We start from the raw sequence: 25853 nt of genomic DNA, 5'->3' as shown, positions 1-25853 counted from the left end.
GGGTTGAGCCGTGGCGCGTCCTTAGGCGCTCAGCAGGCAGTGTCGGGTGAGTGCCAATTCCGCAGCTCAGGGCTCTACACGGACACCGCACACCAAGGGCCCTGCCTCTGGGCTCACGTCCTGGGGGAAATGGACAGCTGCCCTCCCAGCCAGCAGGACGAGGGACAGAGAGGCCAGGAGGTGGCTGGGCTGTCGGGCACTGCCCCGTGCAGGGTGGCTGCTCTCATTGGATGTCCCAGTATGGGCGGGGGGGGGGTGGTTTGATGCTCCCCTGGGGATTCTCGCCTGGAGAAGGGCCTGGGGTCTGCTCTGGGGCTCCCAGTGCCACTCTCTGGGGCTGGTTTTATGCAGGTGGTGACGGGACTGTTTGTTCTGTTGGAAATCACTTCTGTCCTCCCTGTGGAGTTGACCAGGAGGGGGAGGACTTTAGCTGGGTTGTGACTGGAGAGTGGCATGACCCCTATTAAAGGTCACATGGGCTCTGAGGGGACGGGACCCACGGGACCTGATGGTGCCCTGTGGAGTAGGGAGGAGACGGGAAGCGGGAGGGAAGGGGCCGCTGTGGCCCCAGCTGAGCGCCGACTGGCAGGGGGAGCCAGGGCATGGGTGCTCCATAGAAACGGGGGAGTCGGCTGATGGGCCTCGGGGCTCGGTGACTGTGAGATGGGCTGCTGGTCAGGCAGCGGGACGCGAGACTGAGGCTGACAGGCTGGGGTCGCTGGGCTGTGCCATTGCCACAGCAGCCACCATCACCTCCTGCAACGGGTGTGTCCAGCGCAGGCTGGGGCCGGTGTAAGATCACAGGTTTGCAGACTTACAACCCCCAGAGCAAAATCCGCTCTGAAAACGGTGCTGCCGAAATGTGGCTTGAGTAAAATAGTCTTCATGACACAGGGAGTTCTAAACGATACCTGTGGCTCACATGATATTGCTGGGGACAGCAGTGGTAAAGATGGCACAGAGGGATGGGTGTGGGACCAGAGCAGAGGCCTGCGCCCATGGGCTGAAGCCAGCACCACCCTTGTGGCCCCAGGGACTGTGTCCCCTTGTGGCCCCAGGGACTGCAGAGGTCGGCGGGGGCAGCTGAGAAGGTAGCAAGCCCATAGCGCTGCCCTTGAAGTGGGCTTGGGAACACTTCCTCTGTGCTATGTGACAGCCTGGGTGCGTGGTGAGGGCTGGGGTCTCTCCAGGCATGAGTGCAGGGGTTCCAGATGCCTGGGGAACCACGGTGGCTGCAGCCCGTGAACTGATGCTGGGGAAGTGGCGGTTGCAAGGACGTGGCGTGAGGCGTTGAGGTGGGGGCAGCTGCCGTGGGAGCACTGGCCTCAGCTGCTGGGGACAGAGGAGCGAGTGGAAAACCGATACCAGGAGGGCAGAGTGACCAGTGAGAGGCTGAGAGCCGTGGCTGGGGCATGGTGGGAGGCAGCTGTCGCCACCCTTGGGGTGCAGGCAGACGGCAGGAGAACTGTCTGCCTGTCATGGGAGGGCCCTCTGCTGATGGCTCTGGGCAGATCCTCCCGGGAATGCCCCTCCTCCCTACTTGCCTTGGGGACTATACCCAACATAGGGACTTTGGAGGTCACATTCCTGCTGCAGCTTGTGGCTTTCAGGAGGAAGGTGGTGTGAGACGGGGAAATGGAGAAAAAGGGGTTGACAGAGGAAGAAAGAAAGGTTGACAGGGAGGAGAGAAAGAAGGGAACTCTGTGCCCAGTAGAGCGCCATCCCGGGAAGTGGCTGGGAGCAGAGTCCCTGAGCAGTCGAGGACAGTTTGCTCCATACCAGGCTGGAACTCAAGGATGCGGGAGCCTGGGATCGGCTGGGGTGTGGCCAAGGTGACCCAGGCTGTGCAGGAGAGAGCCATCCCTAGGTGCTCATCCACCTGGGACTGGGTGGCTTAGTCAGCACTTGGACACCTCCTCGGCTCAGAGGACAAGCACCCAAGGTGCTGGGCTGTGGAAAGTTCTGGAAGTAAGCGAGGAGCTACAGGGCCTGGCATGGCACTCACACCACCCACCCTCTGGACTCCGCCTTTGCCCTCCACCTCCAGTGTTCCTGGGCTCAGGGCTGCCTACAGGGACACCCTTGTGGCCCCGGGTGAGGACCCTCCGTCCCCTCGGGCAGCTCTTAAACTGAGAGCCTTCCCTGGCTGTGACTGGTATGAACTTTGAAGCCCAGGTATTTAGGGAGGGGCACAGGGCATGGCTTTCTCTCCCTCCTGGTCTCGGGTTAAAGGCCACTTTGCCCAAGAGGACTCCCAGGTCTAGCTCCTTGGCTCTTGGCCACTAGTGGCTAGAGACCAGGGACTCCACCAAGCAGGCTGCAGTGCACGGGCCACCCCAGCAGCACTGCAGGGGTTGAGGCCTGGTCTGCAAGAGACCTCTGCCCCCCTATTCTTTCTCCAATTGCTGTTTATCCTTTGGTATTAACTTGCTGCCATCTGAAATTATCTAGATGGTCGACTCAAAAACAAAAAACAACAACAAAAAAAAAACCCACCAACTTTGTCCCTCTGCCTCACCGTGAATGTAAGTCTAACACAGGGGCCTCCCTTTTGGTCTTGATCCCTGCCCAGTGCCTGGTATACAGTAGGTGCCTCGTACTTACGATTGCTCCTGTCCACTCAGATGAGGAGGGTTTTGTTTTCCTGGTGTGGAATTTTGATCCTTCAGCTCCACCCAGTGATATGGGTAACTCTGGGATTTTATTCCATTTATTTCAAGCAAAATTGGGATGAGTTGACAGAATCGGTCCAGGCTGACACGTGGACTGGCGAGGGAGCTTTCTCACGATGTTTGTTAGCAGTCCACCTCAACCTTGGTGGCTGATAAAGAGCTGAGACATCAGAGTGAGCATGTGACTTACAAAATGTCGCCGTTTTTATTTTGTCACTGTAAAGAGGTTTAATCAACCAGATTGTAACAAAATTACCACAGCTTATTCCAAAAGAAAATTTTAATACAAGAGATTTTAGAAAATTAAACATTTTTGTTTAAAAATTCTATCGTGTAAACCATAATGTAAGAGGGTAGTTAGGAGCCTGCCTGCCCGCTGAGGCCCACTCTGTGCCCTGGTCACCTCTGCCCAGGCTGGGGGGCCCAGGGCCTGTGCTCAAGACTCCTGTCAGTGCCAGGTGAGGCCCACCCCCCATGCCCAGGCTGCGGTGGTCACGCCATCCTTTCTAGGTGACTGAGATGACTGAAGGCCAGTTAGTTCCTCTGCCACCCTCGGAATTCCCGCCCTCCAGGCAGAGAACCCGGAGATGGCCTGCATGGGTCAGCTAGTGGCTTCCAAGCAGGTGGGACACGGGCAGTGGAGAGAAGCAGAGCCCTGGGCCTCCAGCGGCTCCTAGTGGGTGTCCCCGGGGCACAGGTTCGCCCACTTTGAGAGAACGTGGATTTCTCTCCTAATACAACCTTCAGGTCCAGGGAGGCCGGTTGAACTTGTAATAACTGAGGGACAGAATTTTGAGCCCCCCAAATTGAGACGTGGCTGTGGCGAGACACACGGGGGAACCGGAGCCCTTCGAGGACTGGGGCGAGCTGTGGGGTCTGAGGGTGCACCTCGTTCCTATGATCCAGTAGCCGAGGCTTTATTACAGAAACATAATCAGGAGACTGTTACAGAAACATTAAAATGAACTTTTTGGCACAGAAATGTTAGATAATATACAGTGCTACCTTTGTGCAGCATTAGCTGATGGGAATAGCAAATATTCAACATTAGCTTTATGATGTAATGCACAATATTTTGAAAAATGTTCATTACAAAAGACCTTGTTCGTAAGTGGGGGCCTGGGTGCCAAGGCATGGTCTCCCAGCCAGGGAGAAGGGCCCGGCCTTGTCCAGGGTGAGGTGCTGAGCTGTCGGGACAGTTATTGCCTTCGGGGTTGAGACGCGAGCGTGAGGCTCTCCTGGGATGCCCCCAGGCAGGCTGCTGCATGGGGCAGGGATGCCAGTGGCCAGGTCTTTTCCCGGCAGGGTCTGGCCCATCAGTCGCACACCAAGGCCAGAAGGTGCTCCTGGAGCCAGGGGGGGTCCAGAGGCTGACAGTGGTGGGAGGGCTTTAGGGGGACCCCAGAGAGCACAGGGCCTGGCCTTCATGGGACAGGTCAGCTGGTGTCTCTAGGCTGCAGACAGGTGGAGCAGGAACATGGTCTGCAATGCTGTGACCCCATCCTCAGAGTGACAAATTGTCCCATGCAGAACTGAGAGAAAGCAAGGGCCCCAGATTCGGGCATCAGGAAACGCAGCCCACAGCTGCTGTGCAGGACCCACCGGGAGGACGGTGGTCATCCTTCCTATGCGTGTGTCCGGCTGGCACCAGGTAGGCCTCTGTTATCAACCGGACAGATAGAACGGTGGCAGGTGGGGTGTTGTGCCTTTAAGAAACAGGCGACGAAAGCTCAGAGTTCAGTGGGGGTCACATGTGCGTTGAACACCTGTAAGGGGATGACTGGCCATTCCAGGGCTTCCAAGATCAGAAGAGGGGGGCAGACCGCAAACCATGGGACTCCCGTAGCCTCTGGGCACATTCTCTTACAATTCATGTCGTGGAGAGCTGGACCCACTTTCCATGAATAATTAAAGGGCACGCAGACAGGTGACTGTAGCTCTCGGGCGATTTTTTTGAACTTCATGTGCAGAATGTTGAAGGAGGTTCCTGGTGGGGTGGCTGGGGAGAGCGAGGCCAGTGCACCCCTTGCCTGCTGATCGGGTGTCTGAGGAGGGTCCACCCTATGGAACACAGCAGGACGAAGAAGCCATCTCGGTGTAGACCCCCTGGTCAGGGGGGATGGTGGACAGTCCTGCAGCCAGCCCCTGCCCTCGAGGGCTGTGTGTTCACAGGGGCCAGGGCTGCTCTGCTCAGTGAGGCCGCGTACACCAGCAATTCTGGCACCTGCAAGCTGATGGCAGGGCCCCACGAAGCCCTTGGCTGCCTCTTGGTCGGCTGGGCATGTTGATGGCTTCCCTGCCCGCACTGGGGACCCTGCCACAGGAATCTTCTGTGATGCTTCCTTAGGAAGTGCTCTGTGCTCACCCCGGTGGCTCATTGAGATTTCAGCCAATGAACTGAGAGGGTTCAAGCACAAGCCCACGGTGGCCTTGTATGACCCCTCCCTCGCCTGTCATCCATGCAGGCCACGATGACCCAGTGGGCATGGGGCCACACACTCTAGCCCAGTCCTTGGTGCAGAGGTGCCATGATTCTCAGGTGGAGCCACCTGACCCAGGCTGGGGGAGGACCGAGGGGGCTGCTGCGCTGGTCATCCTGCTCCCTGTGACAGGAGGGACAAGGGTTCCGTTCCCACTGAAAGGGGACAGATGGCGCATCACAAACTGTCTTTGGGGAACAATCATGATCTGTTCAGGTGCCCTTTACAGATCTGGGTCTGATAAACCTGCACTGGTCCCCCAAGCCAGGTCCATGACCTGAGGCCAGCAGTGCCTGGCCAGGCCTGGGTTGGAGGTTCGGAGCCCACACCCAGCCCGACGAGCTGCATGGTGGCCTCAGGGTTCCTAGGTGGTGCTGCTTCCTGGAGCCAAGTACCCAAGTTCAATGTCACCGGTGGCTCCATCACAGTCTGCGGGAATATCTGCCCGCAGGAGTGATACCACGGGGTGTCCAGTGACCACTGATGGAGGGTAACAGAGCTCTGTCTGTCCAGAGGGTACAGCCAGGTGGTCAGGTTCAAAAGAGGCCAATTCCCTCGTGGGAAGGAGGCTCAGGTGGTTTCTGAGGGGACTGCCTGTGGAGCCTGGGCACCCCAGCCCGAGCAAGAAATAGGTGGCTTTGCTGCCCTTGGCAAGCAGTGGCCACGTGTGCCAGTCTGTCCAACGAGGAACCGCCGCACTCTCAGGACAGGGGCCTGGCAGCTCTGAGACTGACCAGTTTAATCAGGGTGGCATGCTCTCTGGGTTGAGCAGGTGGACGTGGTCATCACTCCAAAGCGTCAGGCCAGCTGCCGTGGCCAAGTCAGGGACAGAGTGGCTGGGATCTGGATTCTGCTGAGGTCAGAGGTCACCGCTCTGGGGCTCCACGTTGCGTGTCTCCCTGGGATGACCACGGGACAGCTTGGGGAAGCGGGAAGCCGCTTTGGGCCGGCTGTTCTTGTTCAGGGGCTCTCCAGGAGGGGTGATGTCACTGTAAGACAGGAGGAGAATCAGAGGGTTAGGGGCTCACAGGCATTGGTGGGGGCAGCCACTACTTAGCACTCAACGTCCCATTTCCCCCACTCAGCTATGTCACTGAGGATCCACCCAAGCCAACTGTGTGTCTGAGCTGGCTCATGAGGCCACATTCTGGACCCCATTTTAGAGTCATGAAGTAATGCAACCACCTTGATCTCCCAGCAAGGGCACATTTCACAGCCAAAGAGGAGAAACTTCTCTGGAAAACACACATTTAAGGTCATAAAAGATGCTCAGCAAGAGACGGGACCCCCAGGAGGGGACACTGATGTCACCAAACGCCTACCCAAAAGGATGGCCTGCAGACAGGAACCCGCCGCCTTTGCTACCCCCAAGGGTAGTTACGACTCGGCACTGGAAGGATGCGCTAACGCACAGCCCAGCTGCAGGATTGTCCTTCTCTTTGCCATCAGGGCTCTTTAGTTTTGTGATAAAGGGAGACGGGGCTGGTCAGGGGTGACCTCTCCCATGAGCTGACACCTGAGCTAGGGTGTGAACTTGGCTACAAGGTTTTCTGGTGGAGTGAGAGGGTCTGCAAGGTGGGGGTGGTCCCAGCAGCAGAGCTGTGGTGTGCACAGGTCATGTGACCCAAAGACGGTATCAGAACAGTGGACAGAGTGAAGATGGAGGCGGGGTCTGGGAACCACTGATGTGTTCTAATCCCTGCTCCAGGGAGGTGATGCTGGACTCGGTGATGCCCAGAGTGGCTTCAAGGTCATGTTGACTGTGGCTCTGAAAGCCCAACAGGCCCATCCCCTGTTCCTCACCTCAAATCCATAACCCCAGCCCAGCCTCCCGCGCTGCCCTCCAGGCCCGCTACAGTGCCACTGGCTCCTGGGAGTGCCCAGCGCCCCGAGCGCCAGGCCTTTCTGACTCAGGCCACCTCCTGTGTGGTCCCTCAGCAGCGCTCTTGCCGTATTTGTAACCCAAACCTTTACACCACGAGCCTCCTGTGGACTGGGGGTGTCTGAGTTTCCATAGGGTCCTGCACCCTCAAGATCAGATCCCAACAGTCCCCTTTCAATACGGCTGGCGATTCTGAGTGTCCTCCACAGGTTTCCTCCCAGAAAGTGGGACGCCTTCTACTTGAAGGGTCTGCTCACCAGACACCAAGACGGCTCCTGCTCCCTCCCCACAGGGGAGAAGATATGGCAGGAGTCCTCCCCGCCCCCGCCCCCTCCTTATCTCGGCTCTTCAGCTGCTGTGCACTTTTTGAAACAGACCCCTTCATTATTTTCAGGAATAGGTAGCACAGAAAGCGGTGCAATGTCGAAAAGCAAGTCCACCCCACCCTGTCCTCCAGGCAGCCAAGGCTATCATCTAAAAAAAAATTTCAAAATCTTTCTAGAGCTATCTACTGCACCCAGGAGCGTACATGATAGAGTGGATGCATAGGATACTTACCGATTGTTCTTTCTAAAGACAGGGGAGTATTTGCTGCTGTGGCCACTTCTCCCTCCTGTGACGCAAGCATGGAGAGCTGTCACTTCAGAGACCGGCCGTGTCATTCTGGTGCCAGGGTTGGCAAACTTTAAAGGGCCAAAGGTAAGTGTTGTAGGCTTGGGGACCACCTGGTCTCTGTTGGAGCACTGTGTGTGAGCGGGAGTGGCTGCAGGACCTGGCCAGCTATCTAACCCCTGGGCATTAATCACAGCTGTATGATCACATGGTACCAAGGAGGTGAGGCCGCACCTTGCCCCCCCCCCCAGGCTAAATGCTGGACAGACCTTGCTTGGCGACTCCTTCAGCCCAAGCAGCATCCAGAACATTAGCACGCCAGGCGCTAGATCCCCCTTAAGTGGGTTTAGGCAACGCTGTTCTCTAGAGCTGGGTGCAGCCCTCAGGGTGGTGCAAGGGAGGCATCCGGCTGGGTGTCCCAGGCGAGGCCCTGTCTCCACCCCTCACCACCATGCTGACTTGAGTGTCAGACCTCCACCTCTGAGCTCTTCCCTCTGCTGTATGCCCAAGACCTGCCCAGCTGACCTTGCAGCTGCGGGCCCAGTCCCTGCCCACCACCCCTCTTTTGCCCCACACTCAGCCTGGTCCCCTTCACAGTTGCTGACCCAACCTGTGCCTGGGGTAGAGTTGGGATCGCCTAGTTTTCCGCCACCCTGGAGCTGGGCCCTGCCTTTCGAGCGCTGTGTAGTCTCCCCAAGCCCCTGGCACAGCAGGTGCTGCAGGACCCGCACCCAGGGCCCAGGAAGACGGGTCCAGGTTCTGCTGGAGCCCCTCTGATTATCTCGGGTTCCTGCTGAGTTGGGACCAGAGGATGTGCCTGGTGTGGCTTGGAGAGGGGATACTGGCTGGTGAGTGTGCGAGGCTTAAGGGAGGGCCACCAACGGTGCCACATAGAGGGCCTCATGGCACCAATTCTAGAAGAAATGCACACTACAGTGGACTGTCCTCTGAGATGGTGGCCTTAGAAAGTGTGGGACCACCACTGAGGACTGGATGGCAGCAGGCAGGGGAGCTGGCAGGATCGGGTTTCCTGAGTTGCTGGGTACAAGTCACCCTGAGCCTTCAACCACAGTTGGAGGTCATAGGTCCAAAACAGGCCTCCCAGTGCTGAAATCAGGGTGACAGAGGGTATGCAGGGCCCAGACACAACCAGAAGGCACAGGTGTCCTGGGCAGCCTCCTCCCTGTGTGGCACGGTGAGGTCTAGGCCTGGTGCCATGCAGGCCGACCCTGTGGCCACCCCTCTGTGGGAGAGCGTTTAACCCTCCCGGTCGCCTGCTGGGATTGAAGGCTATCAACCCCGTCTCAGGCCAAGAGGCCGAGTGTGGGGGAACCTGGCCCAACACTTCAGCGTCCCACCTGTGACCTGCTGAGGGCGCCTCCTCACAGGACTGGGCCTCTGGAGCCACAAGTTACTGCTTAATTACTTACTGGATGTGGGTTGAAGAGTGAGCCCCTCCCCAGCACTGCATGTCAGGGGTCTAAGGCACCAGGCTGTGGCTTCTCTCTTCCTGCCATGATTGCCTGTTGTAAATTGTAAAGATGCCAACTGTAAAGATCCCTCGTCTTAGGGGGCAGGAGAGAGTGCTGCTGTCTGGTCACATCGCACCTTGGCCACTCGCTGTCTGTAGACTACCAGGGCAGGATGTTCCTTTCTCTCCTTCCCAAGAACATGTGACTGGAGGTGCGACATCTAGTCCAGACGCAGTGAGCACGCATCCCTGGTAAACGTCTGTCGTTATCAGCTGGACCCTTCGCTCCCTGGAGACATCTCTAGCTCCCCTTACGGCGGGAGAACTCTGACTTCTCTGGGCTCCAGTTACTCTCGAGTTACTGGGTCTGGCTATCACACCTCTGGTTCCTTGTTGCCCAAACTGAGTAAAGGTGACCACCTCTATAGACTTGTGAGGAACGTACAGCATCCAGCCGGGTGACGGCCCCGGGTATGGGCGCAGCACCTGCAGTGAGGCCCGGGCCCTGGGGGGCCTTCCCAGGTCATCCGTCTTGAGGACTCTCTGCCCCACTCAGGGCCATGAAGGGGCACTGCAGTAGCAAGGCCACACTTCAGCCACCTGCCCCCTGAAATGCTACACCAACAGCCCTGAGACTGAAGGTGGGGAAGGGCCTCCATGGTCATTCCCAGGGTCAGACGGGGGGCCTTTCTCACCACCAATGGCATTTCCCAAGAATTACTGATCGGCTTCATCCTCAGCCCAACCTGTTCAAGTGGCACAGCCCTGAAAACATGCTGATGTCACCTGGGGGCCCGGCCCAGCTGAAGCCTAGGAGGACACAGGCTTGGACCCAAGATCCACGCTTGAACTTGGTAGCACCTCCCGTTGCTGCCTCAAGGAACCTGTCACTGGGCTAGGAGGTGCCCATACTTCTGCTCTCCCAAGAAAGATGCCTTATTTCCTCTCACTGCAAACCCCACGCCTGCTCAGGTGACGGCGCTACCCCCACCTTGGAGGTAAGGGGGATGCAGTTATCATAGGCGTCTGGCTACTTGGGGGAAAGTCCAGTCTTTCTGCTGTGCCCCCCTGGGCAATCTTCCCTTCTGCCTGGGCTCAGCCAGGCCTGTCCTGATGTTGGCCTGCTTTTGAGAGTGCAGAGGGCGAGCCCCGGCGGGTTGTGCTCTCTACGGCTGCGCCTTCACCTTTGATACCTTAATGGCTCAAAAGGCAAAATGTGGCCCCAGGAGAGACTATCGGGGGGAGACCTGACGGTGTTTACAGGGTGAGGGGGCGTTCTCAAAGCTGCCTTGCTAGGGTGACCCTGGCCTGGAGCTTTGCACTCTTGGGCTAGCTGTCCCCAACCCTCTGTGCACCAGCCACCCCCTCATGGATTCCAGCATGGTGGGACAGCATCACCCAAAGCCCCACCACTGATGAGGATGTGACTGGTCCCAAGCTGCAGTGCAGCTTTCCCCAGTTGTCGCTGGCCCCTGGCCAAGGTGCAGAAAGGGTGGAAAGGCCTGGACCTCATGTTGGTGCCTGCAGCACCTTCGCCTGTGGCTTCCGGGGCCCCGTTTGTGCACAGTCTTCTGCCAGCTCCTCCTGTGCTCAGTCCTAGATCCCTCACCAGGCCCGTGGCATGACAGGGCCCCTGTTCACGGGCCCAGCCTGCACCTTGGAGCCGAACTCCACGCGGCTGATGGGCATCTCTCACACCCACCCCTGTAGTAAACAGCAGCTCTGTTCCTCATGCCAACACTGAGGACATGTCCCAGACTCCTCACATCCCCACTGAGCAGATCTAGTTGGGTCTGCCTTCAGAGTGCAGCAGCCAAATGCCATCCTGTGACTGTTTCCTTCTCCTCCTCTGGGGCTGGCAGGGCGCCCCCTTGACCACAGATTGCATAGGACTTGAGTGTCCTCCCCAGTCTGGCTGGGCACTGTCGGGGCCTTGGCATGGGTGTGCCTCTGCCTTCCCCAGCCCCCACTTTTTCTCCACAGCAATCGCCACCTGACACCCAGGTCCTCCTGGCCACTTCCTGCTCTTGAACTCGCAGTGTTTGAGATGGGGTGACGCACACAGCAGGTGCCTTCCTGGTAAGCACCACGGGGTGGGCTTCAGGCTGCCTCCCTGCTCGTTCCCAGAGAACCAAATGAGCATGGTCTTCAGCTTTTAGTGTTTAGACTGATTTTCATGTATTTTTGAAAGCTCATCTTAATCGATTATATGTAAAACTTCCTTTGATAAATGTACTTGCATGAGTAGTTACTTAAATGTCTCTAATTTTATCATGTTTTGTTAATTTTCCAGTCAAAACAATAGTTTTAATCACAGTGGTTCTAGATGTATCAGGAAACACACTTCTCCCTAGTAACTGTTTATAATTATCCATCGAGGACTTTGGAAGATGGCGGCGATGGGAGTGCATCACTGTGTGGGAGAAAGACGAGGTGAAACGGCTGAAGGCTACCTTGTTGGGAATTTCCAGTGAAATCAAGGTGCTCCAGAATCTAAAGGACGGATTTCCAGTGTGCGGGACTCGACTGCGGGGGCTCGGTTGCGGGTGATTTCTCCGCACGGAGGGTAGCAGAACCTGCTCGGCGGACCGCCCCGCGGATGGAGTCTGGGGCGCGCGCTGAGTAGCGGCGAAGTAGCGAAGCGGGAGTACAGCGATGCGGATTCTGGGGGCTCCTGCCAGCGGTGCACTGGCCGTGCTTAGTGCTGAGTTACGGCTTTGAGACAGGAGAGAAGCGGTACAGTTCGATTCTCGACACCGGTCGGACCACGGAGGAGGACAGCAGCCGCCATCTTGGAGAGCTGATGTAATGATCCCTGTTTTCTACTGATCTCAGCTCATTCAACTACGGAACAGGTGATTCCAGGCTGGTATTTGCCTGCGTCTCGCAGACAGATCGCTCAGGCTCGGGACTGGAGAACCTGAGACTACTCTTCGGGGCTTGCTCTTGGCAAGGTGTGCGCCGGACTTTGAGCGGCCGGATTCTGGTTCCCCGGGCTGCTGCGCCCCAGGGCGGGGGAACCTGTGGGGACTGCGTGCCGACGCCAGCTCCAAGTGGAACATGCGCTGAGGGGCGGCAGGGCTCTGACTCCCGGAACAGTTTTGGCCCGGGGCTGGGGAGCCCGCGGGGACTGCGTCTTTGACCCTGCTCCTAGCGGAGCGTGCACCGAGCCGGGAGAGTTTGGAGCGACTGGGCTCGGGCTTCCGGGGCTGCTTTGACCTGGGGCTCGGGAACCCGCAGGGGTCGCTCTGTGGAGCCTGCTCTTAGCAGAGCGTGGCTGGGATCGGAGAGGCCGGGTTCTGGCTCCCGAAACTGCTTTAGCCCAGGGCTGGGGAACCTGCGGGGACTGCGAGCTGACGCCAGCTCCAGGTGGAACGTGCGCTGAGGGGTGGGGGCGCTCTGACTCCCGGAACAGTTTTGGCCCGGGGCTGGGGAGCCCGCGGGGACTGCGTCTTTGACCCTGCTCCTAGCGGAGCATGCACCGAGCCGGGAGAGTTTGGAGTGGCCAGGCTTGGTCTCCCGGGGCTGCTTTGGCCTGGGGCTTGGGAATCCGCGGTGGTTGCTCTGTGGAGCCTGCTCCTAGCAGAGCGTGGCGGGGATAGGAGAGGCCGGGTTCTGGCTCCCGAAGCTGCTTTGGCCCAGGACAGGGGAACCTACAGGGTCTGCTTCTCGGTCCGGGTCCTGCTGGGTGCTGTGGGGGCCTGGGGGGCAGAGTGGAACTGCCACCTGCGCCCAGAGCAGGCCAAGTGACCCGCCGGCGTGGTATCACGACACCCCGACTGCAGCTGGGGCCGAGGAGAGTAGCCGCCCACGCCTGGAACAGGACCAGCGACCAGACTGCGCGGTAGCCAAGTCACCCCATTTGGAGTGGGGGCTGTGAAGAGCCGCCGTGTGAGCCTGCAAGGTAAGCAGACCTGCGACCCACTGGCAGGACAGGCCCGGCAGCCTGCCAGTGTGGTGGACAAGTAGCATCGAGGCAGTCACGTCACACTGGTTAGAGTGGGAGTTGAGCAGAGCCGCCGCCTGTGTCCGGAAAAGGCCCAGCGACTTGTTGGAGAGGCAGTTAGGTACCCCCACTGGGAGTGGGGGTTGAGCAGAACTGCCGCCCGAGCCCGCAAGGTAGGCAGATCTGTGACCCACCGGCGGAACAGGCTTAGAGGCCAACCAGCGTGGTAGACACGTCACACCAATTGGAGTAGGGGCGGAGCAGAGCTGCTGCCCGCATCCGGATCATGTCCAACGACCCGAGGGCGTGGTAGTTACGTCACCACAATTGGAGTGGGGGCAGAGTAGAGCTGCCACCCGCGCCCGCAGGGTGGGCAGACCTGCGACCAACCAGCGTGGTAGATAGATCACCCTAATTAGAGGAGGAGCACAGCCACTACCCGCCCTGCAAGAGAGATCTCCCAACTATACAAGAGCAATATAAATAAATAGGGGGAAAATTTCAAAAACACAACAGTTTCACCAAGCAGAAAGAAACGCGAGCAGTATGAAATGACAAGGAAAGAAAGGACCACAAGCAATGCAGGTCAACTCAACTCTAGAAGAGGTAATAGCTGCAACAGATGGAATGTCTGATTAAAGAGTTCAGGATATACATGCTTCAGATGATCTGGAGTCTCAAGGAAGACATGAGACAGCAAAACCAGACAATGAAAGATCACTTTGACAAGGAACTACAGAAACAAATCCAGGAAGTAAAAGACCAATTTCACAGGGAGATAGAGGTAATAAAAAACAAACAAATAGAAATCCTAGAAATGCAGGAAGCAATAAACCAAATTAAAACCTCAGTTGACAATACTACCAGCAGAGTAGATCACTTAGAAGATAGAACATCAGACAATGAAAAGAACATAGACAGCTCAGCAAGTCTGCTAAGAAACCATGAACAGAACATCCAAGAAATATGGGATAACATTAAAAGACCAAACTTAAGAGTCATTGGGATTCACGAAGGCACAGAGCTCCAAACCAAAGGAATAAACAATCTATTCAATGAAATAATACGAGAAAACTTCCCAGACTTGAAGAATGAGACAGAATCCCAAATCCTAGAAGCCTACAGGACGCCGAAAGTGCAAAATCATAAGAGATCCACACCTAGACACATTATAATGAAGATGCCCAACATACAGAATAAGGAGAGAATTTTAAAAGCTACAAGAGAAAGAAAGCAGATTACATTTAGGGGTAAACCAATCAGGATAACAGCTGATCTCTCAACACAGACTCTGAAAGCTAGAAGATCCTGGAATAACATTTTTCAAACACTGAAAGAAAATGGGTTCCAACCAAGAATCGTGTATCCGGCGAAATTAAGCTTCAGGATGGAAGATGAAATTAAAACCTTCCACGATAAACAAAAGTTAAAAGAATTTGCAGCTAGAAAACCATCTCTTCAAAAAATCCTTGGCAAAACATTACAGGAAGAGGAAATCAAAAACAACATTGAAAACCATCAGTGGGAGGTAGGACAGTAAAGGGGGGAAAGTAATCAAAGAGGAAAACAAATCAGGTTTAGTAACATTAATAAACAAATATGGCTGGAGGAACAAACCAAATCTCAATAACAACCCTAAATGTTAATGGCTTAAACTCACCAATTAAGAGAGACAGGCTAGTCGAATGGATCACAAAACAAGACCCAACAATATGTTGCCTACAGGAGACGCATTTGATAGGAAAAGATATACATAGACTGAAGGTGAAAGGTTAGGAAAAATCATACCACTCATATGGACTGCAGAAACAAGCAGGAGTGTCCATACTCATATCAAATAAAATAGATTTCAAGCCAAAGTTAATCAAAAGGGATAAAGAAGGACACTGCATACTGCTCAAGGGAACCATACACCAACAAGACATAACAATCATAAATATATATGCCCCAAACAATGGTGCAGCTATGTTCATCAAGCAAACTCTTATCAAGTTCAAGAGTCTAATAGACCACCATACAATAATCATGGGAGACTTCAACACACCTCTCTCACCACTGGACAGATCTTCCAAACAAAAGTTAAATAAGGAAACTATAGAACTCAATAACACAATTAACAACCTAGACTTAATTGACATATATAGAATATACCACCCAACATCAAGTAGTTACACTTTTTTCTCAGCAGCACATGGATCCTTCTCAAAAATAGATCATATATTATGTCACAGGGCAACTCTTAGACAATATAAAGGAGAGATAATACCATGCATCTTATCTGATCATAATGGAATGAAACTGAAAATGAACGATAAAAGAAGGAAGGAAAAATCATGCATCACTTGGAGAATGAACAATAGGTTACTGAATGATCAATGGGTTATAGAAGACATCAAGGAGGAAATTAAAAACTTCTTAGAGTTAAATGAAAACACAGGCACAACATATCGGAATCTATGGGACACATTGAAAGCAGTTCTAAGAGGAAAATTCATTGCTTGGAGCTCATTCCTTAAAAAAAGAAAAAACCAACAAATAAATGATCTCATATTTCATCTCAAAATCCTAGAAAAAGAAGAGCAAAACAACAGCAAAAGAAGTAGAAGGCAAGAAATAATTAAAATCAGAGCGGAAATTAATGAAATTGAAACGAAAGAAACAATTGAAAAAATTGACAAAACCAAAAGTTGGTTCTTTGAAAAAATAAATAAAATCGACAGACCCTTAGCCATGCTAACGAAGAGAAGAAGAGAGAACCCAAATTACTAGCATATGGGATGAAAAAGGCATAATCACAACAGACACTTCAGAAATACAGAAGATAATCAGAAAATATTTTGAATCCTTATACTCCAATAAAATAGAAGATAGTGAAGGCATAGATAAATTTCTTAAGTCATATGATCTGCCCAGATTGAGTCAGGAAGATATAGACAACCTAAACAGACCAATAACAATAGAGGAAATAGAAGAAACCATCAAAAGACTACCAACTAAGAAAAGCCCAGGACCGGATGGGTATACAGCAGAGTTTTACAAAACCTTTAAAGAGGAACTAACACCAATACTTTTCAAGCTATTCCAGGAAATAGAAAAAGAGGGAGAACTTCCAAATACATTCTACGAGGCCAACATCACCCTGATGCCTAAACCAGACAGAGACACTTCAAAGAAAGAAAACTACAGACCAATATCTCTAATGAACCTAGATGCAAAAATCCTCAAAATTCTGGCGAATCGGATTCAAAATCATATCAAAAAAATTATACACCATGATCAAGTAGGATTCATCCCTAGGATGCAAGGCTGGTTCAATATACGGAAATCAATAAATGTTATTCACCACATCAATAGACTTAAAAATAAGAACCATATGATCATCTCGATAGATGCAGAAAAAGCATTCGACAAAGTACAGCATCCCTTTATGTTCAAAACTCTAGAAAAATTAGGGATAACAGGATCATACCTCAACATTGTAAAAGCAATCTATGATAAGCCACAGGCCAGCATCATTCTGAATGGAGAAAAATTGAAGGCATTCCCTCTAAAATCTGGAACAAGACAGGGATGCCCCCTCTCTCACCACTTCTGTTCAACATAGTCCTCGAAACACTGGCCAGAGCAATTAGACAGACGAAAGAAATTAAAGGCATAAAAATAGGAAAAGAAGAACTTAAATTATCACTATTTGCAGATGACATGATTCTATACCTAACAGACCCAAAAGGGTCTACAAAGAAACTATTAGAGCTAATAAATGAATTCAGCAAAGTGGCAGGATATAAAATCAACACGCATAAATCAAATGCATTCTTGTATATCAGCGACAAATCCTCTGAAACGGAAATGAGGACAACTACTCCATTCACAATATCCCCCCAAAAAATAAAATACTTGGGAATTAACCTAACAAAAGAGGTGAAAGACCTATACAATGAAAACTACAGAACCCTGAAGAGAGAGATAGAAGACCTCAGAAGATGGAAAAATATTCCTTGTTCATAGATAGGCAGAACTAACATCAAAATGGCGATATTACCAAAAGTTCTCTATAAGTTCAATGCTATCCCAATCAAAATCCCAACAGCATTTCTTGTAGAAATAGATAAAACAATCAGGAAATTCATATGGAATAATAAAAGACCCAGAATAGCAAAAACAATGCTAAGCAGGAAGTGTGAATCAGGCGGTATAGCGATACCAGTCTTCAAACTATACTACAGAGCAATAGTAACAAAAACAGCATGGTACTGATACCAAAACAGGCGGGTGGACCAATGGTACAGAATAGAGGCCACAGTAACCAATCCACAAAACTACAACTATCTTATATTTGATAAAGGGGCTAAAAGCATGCACTGGAGGAAGGACAGCATCTTCAACAAATGGTGCTGGGAAAACTGGAAATCCATTTGCATCAAAATGAAACTGAATCCCTTTCTCTCGCCATGCACAAAAGTTAACTCAAAATGGATTAAGGAGCTTAATATTAAATCAGACACGGCGTCTGATAGAAGAAAAAGTTGGCTATGATCTACATACTGTGGGGTCGGGCTCCAAATTCCTCAATAGGACACCCATAGCACAAGAGTTAACAACTAGAATCAACAAATGGGACTTACTCAAACTAAAAAGTTTTTTCTCAGCAAAAGAAACAATAAGAGATAAACAGGGAGCCTACATCCTGGGAACAAATCTTTACTCCACACACTTCAGATAGAGCCCTAATATCCAGAGTATACAAGGAACTCAAAAAATTAGATAATAAGATAACAAATAACCCAATCAACAAATGGGCCAAGGACCTGAACAGACACTTCTCAGAGGAGGACATACAATCAATTAACAAGTACATGAAAAAATGCTCACCATCACTAGCAGTCAGAGAAATGCAAATCAAAACCACCCTAAGATACCACCTCACTCCAGTAAGATTGGCAGCCATTAGGAAGTCCAACAACAACAAGTGCTGGCGAGGATTCGGGGAAAAGGGTACACTTGTTCATTGTTGGTGGGACTGCAAATTGGTGCAGCCAATTTGGAAAGCAGTATGGAGATTTCTTGGAAAGCTGGGAATGGAACTACCATTTGACCCAGCTATTCCCCTTCTAGGTCTATTCCCTAAAGACCTAATAAGAGCATGCTACAGGGACACTGCTACATCGATGTTCATAGCAGCACAATTCACGATAGCAAGATTGTGGAACCAACCTAGATGCCCTTCAATAGATGAATGGATAAAAAAATGTGGCATTTATACACAATGGAGTATTACTCTGCATTAAAAAAGGACAAATCATAGAATTTGGAGGGAAATGGATGGCATTAGAGCAGATTATGCTAAGCGAAGCTAGCCAATCCTTAAAAAACAAATGCCAAATGACTTCTTTGATATAAGGGGAGTAACCAAGGACAGGGTAGGGATGAAGAGCTTGAGAAGATGATTAACATTAAACAGGGACGATAGGTGGGAGGGAAAGGGAGAGAGAAGGGAAATCGCATGGAATTGGAAGGTGAGCCTCAGGGTCATACACAATTACATATAAGAGGAAAGGAGGGGTAAGAGAAAAATAATACTAGTGAAGAAATGATTTACAGGGGAGGGGAGGGGAAGGGGGATAGTAGAGAATAGGATAAACAGCAGAATACATCAGTCACTAGAATGGCAATATGTAAATCAATGGAAGTGTAACTGATGTGACACAGCAATTGGTATACGGGGTAAAAATGGGAGTTCATAACCCACTTGAATCAAATTGTGAAATATGATATATTAAGAACTTTGTAATGTTTTGAACGACCAACAATAAATTTTAAAAAAAAGTAAATATAATTATCCATCGATCAACCCAGAACTCCCCCCGTTATCCTTCCTGGGTTGAACAATCCCCCTCTGGTGTCCTGTTTCAGGTTAGCTGTATCCAGTTGGGTTATCTCTGCCATTTTGCAAAAATGGACAGGTCACCCTGCCCTCTGCACCTGAGCCACAGACTGAGGACTCGAACCCAGAAGTGCCCCATACTTTCTGGTCTTTGTGCACTGAGGTTGGTGGGGTGGTGGCATCAGGCTCTTTATCCCCACTCCGCCCTGTGGTGCCAGAGTAACAAACACCAGAGTGTCAGGGCCCTCGGACTAGCCAAGACCGAGTTCAAGGACAGTAGAAGTTGCACTGACACAGGAAGGGGCCACGTGTGGGCAGCTGCTAGAAGCTGGAGAAGGCTCCAGAAGGAACTAGCCCTGCCTCAGCCATTAAACTTGACACAATGACAATAGAGAATTAGAAAAAACCATCAGAAGAGCGGTGGGACAGACCCCCAGTGCTCCTCTTCCTCCCTGTCCTCTCCACTGGCCCCACATGGGCTCATTTGTGGGAAGGATGTGAACCCTGACCCAGTCGTCACGCTCAAGTTAACAGAGCTGGATGCAAAGTTAAAATATTCAGGAGAAAGTCTGTGCCCTGGTTTAGGCAGTTTTTTTAGACATGACATCCAAAGCAAAATCCAGGCTGAAAGACCGTACCTGACAAAGGACTTGAACTTCCCAAACTTAACTGTGTGAAATGGACAGAAAACCCGAGGGGCAGGTGGCGCCAGGCAGGCTCACGAGGTGCTGCCCAAGGAGAATAGTGCCGCCTCCTGCAGGACTACGAAGAGACACCCAGGATGCAGAGCAACGGTGTCCCACTGCTGGGGGGGGCAACGTCACTGTCACTCTGGCCCACAGAGCTTGCCAGTCGCCGTTTACCCAATGACCCAACACCCCACTCTCTAGGAAAATGAAAACTAGCAACCTCTACTAGCAACATCACGTCTTATGAATGGAAAAGCTGCGCTGCGTCCACTCGTGGACTTCACACCTGACCTGCCCTGCAGCCTGGGGGACTCCCAAGGGAACCATGCCAAGGGCAGGAGGCTGTATACTATCCGTAGATGCACCATTCTTGGAAAGACAGAGCCCAAGGATGCAGGAGGGCGAGGATGGGGCTGGAGAGGTCCAGCAGAGGCAGCTGCCCACACCTCTGCATGGGCAATGAGAAGAGCTGGACAGGCAACCAAAGGTGGGTTCTGGCAAGTCAGCCTGAGTGTTTAGAGGCGAGCAGCCCTCTGACCAGCCCTGTTCCGGAGGCTGGGCCCCGGCTCATGGCTCTTCCCTCCACGGGCAATGCCACTGCCATGTCACATGCCCATAGGCACCCTCCTGCAGCTGCCTAGGACAAGCCACTGGTCCGTGGTGACCCCCATCACTCCCTCACCCACGTGTCATTTGTTGCCATGTGACACTGAGATGCCCTCCCCCAGTCTCTGAGTGGGCTGCCCTGATCTCTGCTCTACGTGCCCAGGGCAGAGGCAACTGGGAGTTGGTAGCCAGGATGAAGGCCCGCTGGCTGTCCACTCTGCCCCGTCGAGGCTGGCCAGGAGCAGCACGGGCAACATGCTACTGTCACATAGCGTCAACATGCCAGTAGCTGACTGATCACCCAAGAAGGCAGGTGCTCTGTTACTGCCCTAGATGTCACTTATCGAGTGTGAGATGGCGTTGCCCATGGAGAAGAAAGCCATTGTACTTTGCTGGGACAAGAAGGCAGTCTGCGAAGGGCGGCCAGCCAGCTGGCAGATGGCCACGCCTCTAACTTGCTTCCCCTTCTTCAGACCACTTTCAGCTGTTCTCGAGTAAGACGCGGGGCAGGGTGGGCCGTGGGGCCATCGCCCTGCAACTCGGCCTTTGGGGGTAAAGTGACTGCAGTGAACACGTCTTCCCCTTGGAAGACACCTGCTAAGTGACACTTTTCAGGATTCTTTCCACAAAACTGTAAGGTCTTTGCCACAAGCTCCCTTTTATAGATGGGATACGGAGGCAGGGGGCCAGGTCTTCAGGCTGATGGGTAACAGGACATTTAAACCCGGAGCCTGACTCAATCTTGCCTTTTGTGTCACATGGCTGTTTGAATGCTACCAAAAATTAATGACAACCCAGCCTTATCTGTTATGATCAAATCGGACCCTCTGCACCCTGACCAGTTACTGAGGAGAAAAAAGGGCCTCTGTGAGGGAGGCGGGGAGACTTGGCAGCCTGGTTGCTGGGAGTGAGGGCTTGGCAGAGGGATGCCATTGTCCAGACCTCTGAGCCTCTGCCTCCCTAATCAGCTTGCTGCTCCCTGGGGACACATGGAGCGATCTACGTGGTCTCTTGATGTCTCCAGGAGCATGCCTGCCAACACCTCAGAATGAGCACCTCTGACCGTGGAGCTTGCCACGGGCCTGCAGTTTAGTGCTCCAACCTTCTGCTAGGGCCTGTCTCCAGGCACGTTTTACAGATGAGGAAACAGAGGCACAACCACTGGGAAGAATCCGAGATCAGCACATGGCAGGTCCGAGTCAAACCCAGTCTACAGCCCTCCCCTCGTCATTCATGCCAAACGCCCACTGTCCCCAGTCATGACAGCAACTTCTCAACCCGTTCCAGATGAGCTGGTGGGGGACACACCTCACCGCTGCAGGCCCACAGTGAACACAGCAGCGCACACAGGACTCCTGCTCGCTCCCTCCCAGCAGCCGCTCCCACAGATGGCTAGCAGGGCAGAATCCTGAGGCCAAACTGCCTTCTTTCTGGACCAGGTAGATGGATAAAGGAGGGGCTGCTGGTCACCTGGGTCCTCATCCCCCCAGGCCATAGCCTCTGGAGTCCCTTAACTGCCCCCCCCCATCTCACCTTCCAGCAGTTTTACTCTAGAAGTTGACCCCAAAGAGGGGGTGGTGAACAGGACCATGGCTAGCACCAACCAGCAGCCACAACAGGGGGCTTTAAAGCTGATGGTGGCAGGCCACCCCAGAGTGCCTCCCCAGGAGAGGCAGCAGGTCAGGTGAGTGACAGTGCAGAGAACCACACTTGAGCTTCTGAACTTGGAGACTGCCACCGTTAACATGGTTCAGAGCGTTCTGTTGCACGCTGAGGACATGGTGACGAGGCCTTGGCCCCACATCAACCCCACTGACACTCCCCTCTGTACCCTATCCCCGTGTGACACCATGGCTCAGCCACTTCACTTTTCGAGGCTCATTATTCACAGCCGAGAAAAGAAAAGCACTGTGGAGTCGGGAGGACTTCGGGAGAAGGCTCCTGGCCTCACTCCTCTGGAAGCGGGCAGGGCCAGTGACCTCTTTTCCCGTCTCTTGCCTGATGGCAGAGGCCCAGGGGACACAGCTGCTTTTTACCAGATCCAAAGAGTCAGCTTCTGTGGCTAGAGCAGCCCTGGTCCATGGTTCCAAAAGCTGCCCACAGAATAAACCGCCCCCTGTGCAAACCCAGGGCCAGCAGCCTTGAACCAATGTGGCCCAAGCCCAAAGCATCACAAACGCACGCCACGCTCCAAAGAGCTCCCTCTGCCCGGGCGCAGTGCCTTTTATCACAGCAGCACAACACAACGGTCTCCTCCCCAAAGCCCTGAAGTAGACCCAAACTGCCATCTTGGCTGCAGTGAAAGCACCGGAGCAGGGCAGCCCTGCCAGTGTCTGCTGCAAGTTCAACCTGCAAGTCCCGGGCACATCCCCCAGGAAGAAGTCTGCGTCTGAGGTACAGCATCGCTGCTGAACGAGACAGCCCCACACCCTCCAAGTGCCATTGAAGGAACTGGGGAAGAGGAACCTGTTTCCAGCCCAGCAAGTCATAGTCCAGTCCCACCTGTGGACACCCCCAGGTCTTATCATTGTGGGAACCATAGAAAACATCTTAGACATAACTTCAACTGCCTTCTATAGCATCTCAGTTTTTACAAAACCAAGATGGTGTCGCTTGGTTCTCCCAAGTCCAAGGATGTAAATGTCTCAAGCTAGGAGGAGACTGAGAACAGGGGACTGCTTAGGGGCAAGGTGGTGACCAAAGTGGTCACCAGCTGCCGCAGAGGTGTGGTGTCAGCTGCTGCAACGAGGAGACCCAGTTCAGAGCAGCACCTGCCCTGTTAACAGGCCGCTGTGGACTGATCGTCTGAGGGTGGGACATGCAGACCTCTCTAAGACGGAAGGGCAGGAGTCTAGCCCTCGTTGCAAGCTTATTCATATTTGAGTGTTTCTGGGGTCATTCCCGCCAGCGGGAGCTCGAGTTTGGTCTAGTTTTGCAACATCTGAAAGCTGAACAGAATACGAATCTTTCCTTTGATGGAGTTATTAAAAAATACAAAAACACAGACCTGAATTTACTTGAGGACTTTGCATAACCCTCCCTTCAGGGTCTCAGAAGCGCCGAGGCCACACTTCTGTTTCATCACTAAGGACAGCTCCCTGGGCACAGCTGGGCCACCAGAGCCAGACAGACCCCTTATTCCCCAACTCTCAAAAGGACAAAGGAGCAGTGCCCACTCCCAGGTACTCACACAAAGAAGGGCATCAGCTGGGTGAGGGTCTCCTTCTTGGGGCTGGCAGCAAACTCGGGCACCATCTGGATGACTTTGTTCATGACGCTGCGCAGGTAACTCTGGAGCTGCTTTCTCCGTTCCTCTACGAACTTGGCATCCTGAGAACAGACAGAAGGTGTGCTGGGTGGGCTCCCCCCGCTGTCCAGGAGGACCCCGCCGCATCAGTTCATCCAGCCAGCTCCAGGGCGTCTCTCGCCACTGCTTTACGAACAGGAAGGACGCGTGGGTGCAACTATTTGCAGATCGGGGACAGCTGGTCAGAACCTCCGGCAGTGTGCCCGCTCCCTCCTGGGCACAGCAATGTGCCAAGCATGGTTTCAGGACAGAACCAAGAACATGACTTGGCTATCGTGTGCCGAGGCGTTCACACCCAGTGATGAAGACACAGGTAAACACGTAAGTACTAATCACGCTCAGTGCTACGGAGAGGTGATTAATTCTGCTTAGTTTTTAAAAATATTGTCATTAAAAATCTTCGTCTTCAATAACAATAAAAAAATCCTCCTGAAGCAATGACATTAACAATTTCCACCTTTTCTTGAAAAACTCAGACATCTGGTGGCACCCTGCTGGTGTTGTGCACATGTGCCCTATCCTCTACAGGACTCAGCCTAACTGGGGTGGCACTGAACAGCACCTGAAGACGGGGGTAGGGGCACTCAGAGGCTTGAGCTCCACACCCATCACTCGGCCCCCTCTCCCCAGCACCGCCTGGCCTTCTTAGACACGTGCCCCAAGCCAGCAGAGGGCGGTGCTTGGAGCCGTGTGATACCATGCCGTTCCCGCTTGAAGTCCTCGACAGTTTGGAGTGGGGGCCTACAGATTCTCTAGCCAGCCCCACTGCGCCCCACTGCACTGGTGGGCCCTGGCTCAACAAAGACACCCTGGGCTGTATGGGCGCCAGCCAAGGCTTCCTCTGAAGAAGCTCCTTCTGGGCTAAAGACCACAGGGGTGTGTCAACAACGAGCAGGGAGAGGGCAGTGGCAGGGCTGTTTCACCCTGTAGTCTCACTCATGTAGCACCTCACCCCCGGCCCTGTGGATTGCGGGGGCACCCCCCTCTGGTCCCCGTGCTGACACAAAGCTGGTCTGTGGCAGGGGCTCAGTAGAACCTGTCTAACGAGGCCATGTGCTGAGACGGCACCTAGAAAACCTGTCTGGCACCCAGTCTCCGCCAGAGCATTCCTACGAAGCCCTGCCAAGGACCTGGTATTTTTAATCTACGGTCAGCAGTTACCAAATGAAGACACAGGATGCCCAGCGCCATGTGAACTTCGGACAAACAACAAATGCACTTCCAGCCGAGAGGGAACCTGCCATGCTGCGCGGGGACACCACACTGAGAAACTGTCGGTCGTTCATCTGAAATTCAGACTTCACCAGACACCCTCATCTCTGGGCACCGGGAAACCTGTGCTGCCAGCAGGAGCCCCTTGGGGCCACCCAAAGTCACCCCCTGATGAGTGCATCTTTGAAAACCTTCCCCAGAGGATGGCAGCACTCGAATGGCCATGGGTCACTAGCATCACTGCCAGAGGGTCCCTGGCCAGTGGCTGGAATCCCACATAACCTGGAGAGGCAACTGTGTGTGGATGAGGAAGACACCGGGCCCAGAAAGGCGAGGGCCCTCCCAAGCCAAAGCCACTGGGGCTCTGCATGCCAGGTTGTGTTCTCTGGTGTCTGTCACGGTTTGGATGGGAGGTGTCCCCCCAAAGCTCCTGTGAGACAGTGCAAGAGCGTTGTGTCATCATGAAGTAACCAGGTGTGTCCTAATCAGAGACCACAGGGGACAGGGCGTGGCTAGAGGAAGTATGTCACTGGGAGTGTGCCTTTGGGGTTTATGTTTTGTCACCGGTGAGCAGAGCTCTGCTTCCTGCTTGCCATGGGCTGAGCCGCTTTCCTCTGCCATGATGTTCCTCCTCATCTCGGACTTAGAGCGGAGTCGGCCGACAATGAACTGAACCACTGAAACCAGGAGCCAGAACACTTTTCCTCCTCTGTTGTCCTCGTCAGGTCTTTTGGTCACAGCGCGAGGGCGGACTGAACAGTCCCCGAGCCCCCACCCTCAGTAAGCGATTACACACCCTTCCTCAGGAAGGTGGCTACTGCACCAGGTCAGAGCTGAACGGGGCTCATCAAGTCTCGTTTTTAATCTGCACAAGAAACCCTCGAAGACAGCTTGAGAGGCTGCTGCAGGAAGACGAGAAAGAGCTAATCAGCCCTGGAAGAGCCTGGGAAGATTCCTTTTTTGCAAGGGGATGCTCAAAACACTCTTAACAAGAAGAGATTACAGATGGTCTCTCAGGCTTCCTGTGGGGCTGAGCCACGGAGTCCTGGGAAAGAGACCACGGAGGCCTCCACCCTAGAGTCTAATGTGCCC

General features: G+C 53.2%; 1 protein-coding gene across 1 annotated transcript in view; it reads right to left on the bottom strand.

Annotated features, from left to right (window-relative positions):
* Positions 1-5903: 5903 nt before the first annotated feature.
* Positions 5904-25853, bottom strand: part of SNX29 (sorting nexin 29) — a 388450-nt gene continuing 368500 nt past the window's right edge. Inside the window, exons 20-21 of the mRNA XM_081298376.1 lie at positions 23433-23572; positions 5904-6141 (exon numbers count right to left, since the gene is read on the bottom strand). Coding sequence (XP_081154502.1) covers positions 6012-6141; positions 23433-23572 — 270 coding nt within the window. The 3' untranslated portion in view covers positions 5904-6011. The remainder of the gene's footprint in view (positions 6142-23432; positions 23573-25853) is intronic.

Source organism: Spermophilus citellus (assembly GCF_964194105.1).
Source record: "Spermophilus citellus genome assembly, chromosome: 6".
Lineage (NCBI taxonomy): Eukaryota > Metazoa > Chordata > Mammalia > Rodentia > Sciuridae > Spermophilus > Spermophilus citellus.
This window is presented reverse-complemented; position numbering and strand designations above follow the sequence as displayed.